Source organism: Balearica regulorum, chromosome 25 (assembly GCF_011004875.1).
Source record: "Balearica regulorum gibbericeps isolate bBalReg1 chromosome 25, bBalReg1.pri, whole genome shotgun sequence".
NCBI lineage: Eukaryota > Metazoa > Chordata > Aves > Gruiformes > Gruidae > Balearica > Balearica regulorum.
Genome location: NC_046208.1, coordinates 3,843,442 through 3,854,916, shown reverse-complemented (window position 1 = coordinate 3,854,916; position 11,475 = coordinate 3,843,442). Strand labels below are relative to the sequence as shown.

The window sequence follows — 11,475 nt, the reverse complement described above, 5'->3', positions numbered from 1 at the left end:
TCCTGAACACACGCTGAAGTGCCTTGGTGAGCGGCGGCGGTGTGCTGAACGGGGACCGGGGAGAGCCATTACCCTCCGAAATAATTACCCGGCAAAGGCGCAGAAGCCGTTTCGCGTGCCTGGCTGAGTGTGGAGCTTATCCAGTGGGGAAACATCTCGCCTTGGCTGGAAGATGAATGAGGAGTTCAGCTTTTTACTGTGTCGAGGTTTTCTGGTCCCTTCAAAGCCCCGTGCACGCAGCAATTGCGCTGGCACAACCGGCTTCGCCCGAGGGGGCACCGCGTCTGCACGGAGACGCTACATCCCGCGGTACCTGCACCCCATCAGCCCCCCAGGTCTGGCTGGGATGGTTTTTCTTGGTCTTTCCCATGGAAGGAGCCCCAAGGGAGGTGCTGGCCAGGCTCTGGATGCGCCCGTGCCCTCACACCGCGGGCTGCACCCGGGTCTCCTGGGGCCGCGTGTGTGTTGGTAAAGGCACGTTTTGTTCAGAGCTGCAGTTACACCGACCCCAAAGTCCTCACCTCTAGCAAGCAGGGATTAGGTTTAGGCCCGAGCAAAGCGATGGCTTGTTCGTGTTAACCAGGGAGGGGAACATCGCCGGCAGCATCAGTGCCCGTCGAGCGGAAGGGGAAGGGTTCCCTCAAGCCTCACTGCTTTGGGTTCGCCATGTCCCTCGGTTTGTCACAGCCCCGGGGGGGGACGACACTGGTGCTGCCCCCCACTCCCTTTCATTTGCAATTTTAAATACTTATCAGAGTAAGAAGCAGCAACAGCCCAGGAAAGCAGGTTTTGCATCCCCCCCCCCCCCCCCTCCTGCCACGTGCACAGCGATGCACGGGGTGCGTGCAGGGGCTGCTGTCACACGGGGACTGTCCTGCAGAGCCCCCAGCGCCTGAACCAAGCGGGTCCTGCCATGAAGCCCTCCAGCTGCGCACCACTATACAGAGGGTTTCTTTTTTTTTTTTTTTATACAAAAACAGAAAAGCAAGAACTCACTCTCCCCCTTTTCTTCCCATTTTTCCCCTCTTTTTTTTTTTTTCTCTCCTCTTTTTTAACATTATTCACAAAAGTTTACAAAATAGCCTTGAGATTATGCTTGCAGGATACAGGATCCAATCAACTCTGGCAGAAGCCGGCCAGCCCCACAGGGATGCCAATTAAGAGATGTGTCACCATTGTCATTTCTGTTCCTTTTGCCCAAAGTCTCCTCCTTTCCCCTCTGCTTCCCTCCAGCCGACAGCAGCGAGCGAACGACAGGGCAGCGGGAAGGCGCTGGGGGGTGGGTTTGTGGCTGATTATCTGAGTGCTCAAAAAAACCCACAACCCCAAAATCAACAAAAAGAAACAAAAATAAGAACGTGTATCCCAAAGGGAAAGGCCTTTTTTTGTATTTCCAAAACAGGGACTGTCCAGCAAAGGAGCTGACACCGCTGGGGCGTCTCATGGTGCCAGGGGGACATGGGGAAGGGGTGATCTGCTGATCATCTTTATGGCTCTTTGACCACTCAGGGCATCGTCCCCCTCGGGCTCGGGCCCCTCTGAGCCCTCCTGGCTGCCCAGCGGGTGCTTTCGGGAGCCATGCTCAGATCCAGACCCTACACATGGATCGAGACCCTGCCAGGACCATGAAGAGGCCCTGCAAGCCCCGTGGCCAGCTCTGCTCCTCTCCATCTGCCACACCATTTCGACTCTTGGTCAAGTCCATGAAATTCCTTTTTTTTTTCTTTTTTTTTGTTCAGTTTTGTAGTTTTTTTGGTAAAAAATAGGTTCTCCCTCCCCACCCCAAACCACCCCACCCCACAGTCAGCCCCACCAGCACATCAACCTTCAGCAGTCCAGGGGGGTTGCTTGCACCTCCACAGCCAGAAGCTGCCCCCCACGCTGCCCCTGAGCCCAGGGCTGGGTGAGGGGGGGATAGACCACACGCACGGCCGTGGCACCCCAGAGCAGCTCCCCGGCCCTCCTGGGCTCTGCCCCAACGCCGTAGCGAACTACAAGGCTGGCAGCCAGGAGCAGGAGACAGAGGACCAGCACCGTCAGGAGGCTCTGCCTGCTCTCCAGGAGCCAGTAGCGGTGGGCAGCCTCTTTAGTCCTGGCGTTCACGCAAGCCACCTTGGCCTGCAAGTCTACAAAGGCCACGTGGAGGCAAGCCCAGTACTCCGTGTCCTGGTGGAGCCGGGTGATGTTGTATGTGTGGGTCCCCATGGGGATCCGGGCCACGTTGGTCATGTCCAAGTTGGAGCTAAGCAAGAAGCTGGACCAGGTGAGGTTGGAAGAGATGGTGTTGAGATGCGGCTTCCAGGCAACCAGGATGTGGTAGGTGTGAACATCCGCCACCACCAGCTCCAAGCTGTCCTCGCTGAGCGGGAAGGAGTGGTTGACCATCATGCTCACACTCTTAGTGTCTGCCCCGAGGAGGTTGTGAGCCACGCAGGTGTACAGCCCGGCCTCCTGAGCCGAGATACCATGAATCTCCAGCGTCCCTTCAGGGTGCACCTTGTACCGCCCATCTTCCGCATAGGGGATCAGCTTCATCCCCGAAGGGGTGACCCAGTAGATCTCCGGGTCCGGCTCTGCCAGAGCTCGGCAATGCAAGGAGACATTGTCACCGTCCGCCACCTCTAAGTGGGAGGGGAAGCTCTTGGTGGAGATGAGAGGCAGGCACCGGTCTGTCATCTCCCGAAAAGGGACATCCCGAATGTGCCTCCTCTTGAGGTCGGGGGGCTCGGCGCACAGCGTGGACTGGGGTTCAATGAAGCGGATGTGGTTTTCCGTGCTGTTGACCCAGCGGATGACGCAGTCACAGCGGATGGGGTTGCTGTGGATGCTGATCTCCTGTAGGTTGGGCAGGGACTCAACTGTTTGCTTATGCAAGGCACTTAGGGCGTTGTTGTTGAGCATGAGGGTTTCCAGTTGGGGAAGGTGGTGGAACGCGTTGGGGTGGATAAAGGACAGCTTGGGGTTGTTGGTCACGTCTAGCTTGGTCAGCTCGGGGAGGTTGATCAAGGCAAACTGGTCTATGGACACCAGCTCCTCCATGTTGTTGAGCCCTAGCTCTTTGAGGTGCAGCATGTTCATGAAGTCGCTTTGCTTGACCCTCTGCAATGGGTTTTTGTTCAGATCCAGGAACTTGAGGCCAGGAACTTGTTGCAGCGCCCGCTTAGGGACATTCACAAGCTTGTTGTCATAGAAAGAGAGGCTCTCCAGGTTCCGCAGCCCTTCCAGAGCATAGTCTGAGATCTCCCTCAAGTTCATCCCAGCCAAAACCAAACTCCGCAGGTTCGACAGGGGCCTGAAATTCATATCCAAGATCGCATCCACCCTGTTGCCTCCGATCATGAGGATCTCCAGGCTGGGGAGCATCTGGAACCAGCGACTGTCAACCGTCCTCAGCAGGTTGGAATTGAGGTGGAGGCGCAGCAAGCTGCTGAGGCCAGAGAAGGCGTGCGGAGCGATCCTGCGGAGCTGGTTGTGGTTCAGGTAGAGCTCCTGCAGATTGCCCAGTCCAGGAAAGCTGCCATCAGGCAGCTCGGCCAGCTGGTTCTCCTCCAGGTGCAGGCTGAGCAGCTGGGGCATGCTCTTCAGGCCAAAGTCCCAGACATCGGAGAAGCTGTTCTGCGACAGGTCCAGCTCCGAGAGGTTTCTGAGATAGCCCAGCTCACTCTGCTCAAGCCTGGCGATATTGTTGCTCTGCAAGAGCAGGGTCTGGGTCCCCTCCGGCAGGTCTTCTGGCACAGCAGAGATGAACAAGTCATTGCAGTCCACTGTGGCAGCCTCCCGGTACACCGAGCGGGGGGTGTACCATGGCCTGATCTGACAGACACACTGCAGAGGGCATTTGACCTTCCAGGGCACGATGGGGATGGCAGTGGCAGCCACCACACAGAGCAGAAGCGAGCTGGTTTGGAAGCGTCCCATTTTTGGCTGGTGGGACCGGCTTCCTCCCAGGCAGGAAAGGCTCACAGGGCACATCCGGAGCGGGGCATGGAGCGACAGCCGTTTGGGGACAGCATCCACAGCAGAAGATGCTCCATGCGAGCCCCTGGCACCGATCAGCCCCTGCTGCCGGCTGCCCTGCCTGGTCCCCTCCACCGAGAGCACATAACACCCGCGACCACAGCTGGTGCCTTCAGTCAGAGCTTCGCCTTTTCTTCCTCCCCAAATGATTCATTTTTGCACTCGGCTGCATCTTTCAGGTTCCTCCTCAAGGCCATTCCTAAAAGAAGCCAGACAACAAGTTGTGTTAGAGGAGACCTCATGCATGTGGTGAACAAGTATGTCAGAGTTTAATCTGGTTTATACCCACAGCATTAACAGTTCCCTCCCAGCTCAAGAGGTTTTGAGTGCAATTAGCCCACAGATGCTCTGCCCAGGGCCACCAGCAGCCCATGGACCTTGGGTCAGCCTGGCTCAAAGGCTTTCCCATGAGCAGAGCTGAAGCTGCAGATGCTGGGAAGAGAAAGTCTCCATGGGGTAACTTTCTTCCAGGCTCTCAGGACTCTGCTTTCTGCCCATTGTCCTCCCCAGCACCGAGTGCCCCCACCCAGGAGCTCCCAGCCCTATTTACAGACCCCTGATGTGCTTGTCCCCACTTGGGCTTATGGGGGAAACATGTCCCTGAGCATGGACCTGCTTCTTGGCATCTCTTGCAGAAGCCCTGCAGCAACACAGGGACCACAGGCTTGGAGCTCAGTTATCCCAGACCCCCCTCATCCCTTCTATTCCTACGCTAGCAAAGCAAGCCTCCACACAAACACAAAACTTAAAGTAGCCAATACTGGGGGAGCTGGTGGCCCAGAGGACTGATGTGGAGCAGAAAGCCAAGCTTTTAGGGAAAGAGCAGGACACAGGCAAGCACAGCCCCCTGCACAACAGGGCAGCAGCACCCAGAGCACCTGCACAGACCCCTGCACAAACCCATTCTCTGCAGCAAAGTCCCCCCCCTTCCCCCCCAGCTCCTTTTAAAGCACTGGTCCCATACGGGGGCAATTTCCTGGGAGCAGGAGACCCTGATTTAAGCTCATTAGAAGCTCCTGGAGGAATGCAGAAGCCCCTTAACCCCCCTCCATGCTGGGTGTGACCCTGGCCTTGGCCCCCTGCCTTGCACCCTTTCTAGGAAAGAGGGGTTGGGGGTTCCCTGGTGGGGCATTTGGTGAGGGGCTGGGGTGGGCACGAGCCCCCCGCACCTCCCTGCCCCTCTCCCCGTTCAGCCGCAGGGTTTGGAGGAGCCAGAGCTGGCCACTGCCCCACCTTTGGTTTGTTTTTTTTTTTTTTTTTTTTAATTTGCTACAGCTCTCCTGACCCACGCTGACACAAATCAAACCAAGCCCCAAAGCTTCTCCCCATCTTAAAAGACTCTCACGCAGCAGGAAAAACATTAAAAAGCAGCCTGAGTGGGAAAAGAAAGTTTCTCTCCAAGCAGCTCTATTTTATCACCCCCTTGTTCTGCCTGTAAAGGGCTTCCAACCAAAGTTTATTCAGCATCAACTCATCCAAGCCTTGCTCCAGAATTGATCCCGTCCACTTCCCTTCTTGCCTGCTGCGAGGGCATTGCCTTTTAAACCATCTCCCGGAGAAACAGCATTAAAGAAGAGGAAGGCTGTATTGATTTCTGCATCCTTCTGATGGACCCTCATCTTTCTTTTTAAGTGCATAGGCATTTCTGTGACTATAAATCTCTCTGGCCATTAAAATAATCTTTTCTCCTTAAAAAAAAATAATATGGAGGAATAGGGTTTTTTAAATTCCCTTAAGGCTGTGAAGAAGAGCCCAGAAAAAGCACTTTGTTCCAAACTCCATTTCACAGGGAAGACTCCCTGCCTCTGCTGTTGGGTGATATCTCTGCCGGGTTTGGGTCTGTAACTGGGTTTTAGCACTTTTGCCCAGCACGGGACAGGGTTGCAGTGCTGATGGCTGTGGAAACTCTTGCATATAAGATGATGCTGTAACAGTCCAGGTGTTTGTATAAGTAATAGGATCAGAGCTTGCAGAAAAATGCCGTTTTTTGGAAACTCTGGGTACTAAACTTTGCACTTCGTGGTTTCAAATGGAGCAAACTGAACAGGGCAGCGTGTGGTCCCCGCTGCGGGGCACAAACCCCGGGGAGGACAGTCCTTGCGAGGGATGGAGCTGACCCCCTCTGCCGTGACAGCCCTGCTCCCTGGTGACAGGAGTGACACCCAGGGGACCTGCACCGTGAATTCCTGCAGCTCAGCCGTGGGGTGCTGGGGACATGGGGAAGGAGAGGGCAGGACCCCACTGATTGTCTGTCTTTGATCCATTACCCAGTGAAGACAGGCTCATTATTTCTTAATTAGGCACCGAAGAAGCCTGCAGGTTGCATGCAAACTCACAGAGCCTTTCATGGCGCTGCACCAAAGATGGGTGATGGGATGGGCCGGGCTGTGCTTTTACTTCTATCGGTTCACCATTTGGGTTCGAAAGCCTCCCCCCGTGGGGCAGCATCCCCGCCAGCCTGGGGGGCCGGAGCGGGAGCCGGGGCTGGCCAGGGTCAGGAACGGGGGTCCCGGGAGAGACCTGGCCCAGGGGAGACCTGGACCTTGAGGGGCTCACCCAGGGGAACGGCGGGGTCGATTCCCCACGTGCAACTTTGCGGTGATTCATGTGCACACACGCACATGCACACACGTGCCCTGAACTCCCACCTGCCCCGTCCATCTGCAACTCCCCAGCAGCACCAAAGCACTGACCGTGCCCCAAAACCCCCTTTTTTTCCCCCAGACAGACTCAGGGCACAGAACAAGACAGAAAAGCGGAGGGACCCGGGATCCGAGGCTAACAAATAATAGAGAGATCAGGCTCGAGACGCAGCTGAGGTTGGGAGGCTAAGTGGTGTCTCCCAGGGAGCCCAGATTTCATCTCCTCTCCAAGACAGACTGATTTTCTGCCTTTGCAGGCAGTGGGAAGATGCTGCCCCAGATAATGGGAGCCTTGATAAAACCAGAGAGAGAAAGGGGGACAGCAAGGAGGAGCGGGGATGTGGGTTGCTGGAGGGTCTGCTGGGGACCGGGACCCCCCCTGAGGCCAGGCTGGGCTCCGGGGAGGCCACAGGTCCCAAATTCCCCTCCAGCACCAGCAGCTCCCAGCTGCTATTTCGGGCTCTTCCGCGGCGTGGGCTGCGGCGCGGCGAGAGTGACAGCAGGGAGGCGGGTGACGTTTTTGCTCAGAGTTTATTTTTTTCCGAAAATGTAGAACCAGGGGGCTGAAACATTTGCTGCAGTGCCCTGAACACCGGGAAATGGAAAATACCCTCAGTTTCCTTTTTTACCCCAGCGGGACCCAAGCCCCATCCCCACATCGGGGATGCCTCTTGTCTCTTGCACAGTTTCCCAGCGTTTACCCAATTCCTTGGTCTCCCTAAGGCATTTCTGTCACTTCTGCCTTCAAGGCTGGATTATCTCCCCTTCCACACAGCTCACTGCAAAGCGTGATTGCAACGAAGCTGGAGCCCCGGTATGCCTTCGGTAAGGATTTTATCCGGAGGTGGTCCCCAAGGATGGGAGACACAAAGTGCCAGGGCCAGGCAGGGGATCCGTGGCAGTGCCCCAAATGGCACCAGCCTGAATTTGCCACAAGCCCACGACATCGTCTGCGGTGTCACTTGCTGATCTGGGGCTCAAGGAATCTCTTTCCATCCCAGCCAGGCGTGCTCAGGGATAGAGAAGGGGATACAGCAGAGAAATATGGAAGGAGAAGGAATATGGGGGAATGAGAGTGCCACAGGGAGATAAAGAAGGACCAGAGGTGAAAAGGAGAAGGAAAGGGAGAAAGACCATTGGGGAATGAGACTGGGAGAGGGAGATGAGGCGGGAAGTGTGGAGAGACGGGGTGCACAGTGCCAGGGAGAGGGGAGCGCAGCTGAATGAACAGGAGGCAGAAGCCCAGGGAAAGCAAAAAAACCCCACATAGAAAAGCAATGAGAATGAGAATTGATGAGGCACAGAGAAGGGAAGAGTCTTTTCATCAGCAAGTTTGCTGGATGAAGCCAGGAGATAAATCACCCGGTGGAAGGAGCCTTGGTCTCAGTGCTTGCACCGGCTGCCTCTCTCCCTCTGTCATCTGTCTAATAGCCCAGCTTCGGGAGACGAATGGCTGCAGCTGAGCCCCGGCTCTCCTGCCCTTCCCTCTCCCTCACCACAGCCAGGAGGGCCCCACGCTTCCCCCGCGTGCTGCCGGGCGGGAGGCGATGGACAGCCCCCACCGCCCGGGGGGCGCAGGGAGGACCCCGATCGCTCCCGGGGTCCTGTGGCTGGTGAAAGGCAGGATGGGGGGCCGTGCTCAGCCCGCCGCTCCTCTCCTGTGGCGATGTCCCCGAGGGGCAGCAGACACCCCAGCCCGCGCTGCATCTCCCCGGGGGCCGGGAGCTCCTGCCAAGCCCCTGTCTTGTCTGGGTGACGGCTTTAAGCAAGCGGTGCGCACAGCAGCCCGCGACACGGCCATCACTCTCGAAGCTTTCCGGCGCGGCCGCACTTCAGCGGCTGCTAAGCCTTCACGTCCCTGTCACCGGCCCTGCCAGCTCCCGGCGGAGGCAGATGAGAAGTGGCAGTCGGATGTTGTGGGAAAATCCTCCCCCACCATCCCCGCCGCCTTTTGCTCTTTTTGACGGCGCGATTCAAATCTGCAGCCAGCCCTCAGGAGAGACGTGATGGCGGAGAGCCAGCGGCTTGGCTGAGTGCAGGATCCGGCCTCCGTCCTGCCCGGGGTGAGGATGGGAATGACCCGGGCATCGCGCCCTCCAGCTTTGCTGGGCTTGCAGCTGGAGGTGTGCACACGCTGCCGGTCCAGCCCGGTCCAACACCGGACCAAGCTGCACAGCCCCACCGTACTCCCAGAAAAGGAATTTTTTTGGCACATCACCTCGCCCAGCTCTCAGCCCCGGCTGCTCTGGGCTCAGGACTTTCTGTGGTGGCACCCAGCAAAGTTTGTCCCTCAGGCTGAGGTCACGTCTCCCCTGTTTAAACCTCTGCATAAAAGCTTTGCTTTTATTTGTGATAAAGCCAAGAATTAAATAGGATTCTGTATCAATTACTTGTAAAACCTAGAAATAGGGTACTCTGCTGTTACCCGAAACCCTCCTATATCACTTTTTTCACTGGCAGGAGATGCCGTATTAAATCCAGCAGGGCTTTGCTGCGCTGGCCAGTTTTATGAGGTTGGGTCTGGGGTCTTGTTGACTCCAGGTCTGTCACCATCCCCTTCCCTGGAGCAGCCGGCACGTCTCCTCCGAAACGCCTCCCCAGTGGATAAAAACCCCTTGGGACCTCTTATTTTCAGCAACCTTCTAATTTCAGCGGTGCTGAGCGCCCACAGCGTGCCTGGCAGCTGGCGGCAGCTGCGTGCGGTTCACACATTGAAATCCCGGCTGGGGGGAGAGAGGAGAGCGGGACGGCGTGGACTCCGGGGTCCTGACACACCAACCCTGCCCCTGCTGCCGTCATGATGCCAGCTAGGAGCATGACTTGTTTATGACATTTTTATAGCGGTAAAAGCCTTAGTGCAAATGCAAAACAAGCCCTTTCCTCCCCCTGGGTGACTCGTGCCTTCTGGGAAGCGAGCACGAACGATGCCAGCGCAGGCACTTTGCGGACGCGTTCACCCTGGACCAGCCGCTCGCGCCGGGGCAGCTCTGCCCATGGACCTCGTACGCTGCCCTGGGTTCCCGTCGCTGCCTGCCCCTGCCACGGAGCGCAGGATCAGGCCAGCCTGATCTAGATCTATAGGTACAGTCACAGTATGGCAAATACATCCCAAGGGATCATTAAATCGCATGCATTCTGGATTAGCCACTTATGCAACTGTGATACTAATGGTATCTATTAGATAGCTGTTAATCCTGAATAAATGTTTTTAATGATCCACTGTTTAACATACAATAACTGACGTATTAAATCTCAGTTAAGCTGCGGAGGTCAAGTCATTATCGGGGGCTAATGGCGACAGCGATGATGTGGAGACGTAACTCTGGATATGGGGAAAAGGAAATACATCCTTCAAGTGTTCCACGGGCTCTTGAAAGGTTTTTCTGGTGTAGGGCACTTGGGCACTATGGGGGACGGAGCAGCAATGGGGTGGCTCCGGGGTGTGGGATGAGCCCTGGGCTGAGCATCCCCATGTGCCTGGGGGCAGACGGAGCCCCACAAGCCCCCAGGCCCATGGAGCCTTGGCCCTGATGCTCATGGGTTCCTGGGGATTTTCTCCATTTGCACCATCAAGGGGAGGAAACGGTAGGTGAGAACTAGGCAGGCAGCCGGAGGGATGCCTCTGCAGGCATCTTGAGTTTGCTGCAGCTGATACACGGATAGAAAATGGCAGAAATTGCTGAGTGAGAAACCTGATGCTTGAGCAAGGAAACCTGTTCAAGCACCATGGCCCAGTGTCCGGCCAAAGCTTCACTTTGTCTTGGGAAGCAACAGTTTTTCCAAGTCAGCCGTCCTTGGCTGGCAGGTCTCCTCGCTTCGCCCACAGCCACAAAGCCCAAAGCCCCCGGCCGGGTTTGATTTTCCTTCCTGGACCTCCAGCATGTCACAGCGGGGGGGTCGTGCTGGCAAGAAGGAAAACTTCACGCACGGGGAGCGGAGCACTGGGGGATTCGATGCAGCCGGACACCTTGGTGGAGCCTTGGCTGAATTCCCGTGTTGGGGGCTTTAATTTGCTCCTGTTGCTGATGGGACACTCCTTCACACAAAGACATGTACAGGGAAACCCCCCGGCACTGTGGGTCAGGATTTCTGGGCTCAGTCCCCATCTTAGACCCGTGCTGTGTCCTTACAAACCCAGCATGCAAGGCAACGGCAAAGCAAGTGCTCAGTGCCTCTGGAAGCCGAATCCATCCCCTCCCTCCCGCTGGTAAAAGGGGGGCTGGGATGTTTCATCAACGCTGCTGGGGAGCTCATATCTCCGAGCAAGCGGCTCCAAAGCCCTGGAGTGGAAAAGCAGCTGCTCTGTTCAGAGCAAAGATCCTGACACAAACCTTGGCAGGGAGTTTACCGCCACGTCAGAAAACAAACAAATAAATAAATAAAGAAAAGACACCGAATCTCCCCCGGTAACATGGCAACCGCTCCCCCCCCCGCATCCATGGCAGCCTCCCTCATCTGTATGCTCCATCACAGCCCCGCACCATCCGCCGGGTGAGCACCATGGCAACACCGTGGTCTTTAAACACAGGAGTTTGTGCTGCGATTGCAAACAGCATTAGGCAATTTAATTAAGCAGCTGGCAAAAGGAAAAACTTTGTCTGTTTGAGGCGTTTTATTAAATTCCGGCATATTATGCAGCTCTGCGTCTTTGCTGTCTGGTTCGAGGGATGGGAGGACGCTCCCGCCCCAGCCTTTCTGCAGCTTCACCCCCGGCTAAAGCAAACAAACCAACCCAGGGCACGCAGGGTGGTGCGGAGCACGGGGAACCCCCGCACGGGTCCCTGCATCCCACCTCGTGCGCTGCCTGCACCCATGC

The 11,475-nt window shown here is 56.5% G+C and overlaps 1 protein-coding gene across 1 annotated transcript in view; it reads right to left on the bottom strand.

Moving 5' to 3' along the window:
* Positions 1-955: 955 nt before the first annotated feature.
* LRRN2 (leucine rich repeat neuronal 2) overlaps positions 956-11,475 on the bottom strand; it is a 32,505-nt gene continuing 21,985 nt past the window's right edge. The window contains exon 2 of the mRNA XM_075776015.1: positions 956-4,216. Within this exon, the coding sequence (XP_075632130.1) occupies positions 1,828-3,972 (2,145 nt within the window). The 5' untranslated portion in view covers positions 3,973-4,216 and the 3' untranslated portion in view covers positions 956-1,827. The remainder of the gene's footprint in view (positions 4,217-11,475) is intronic.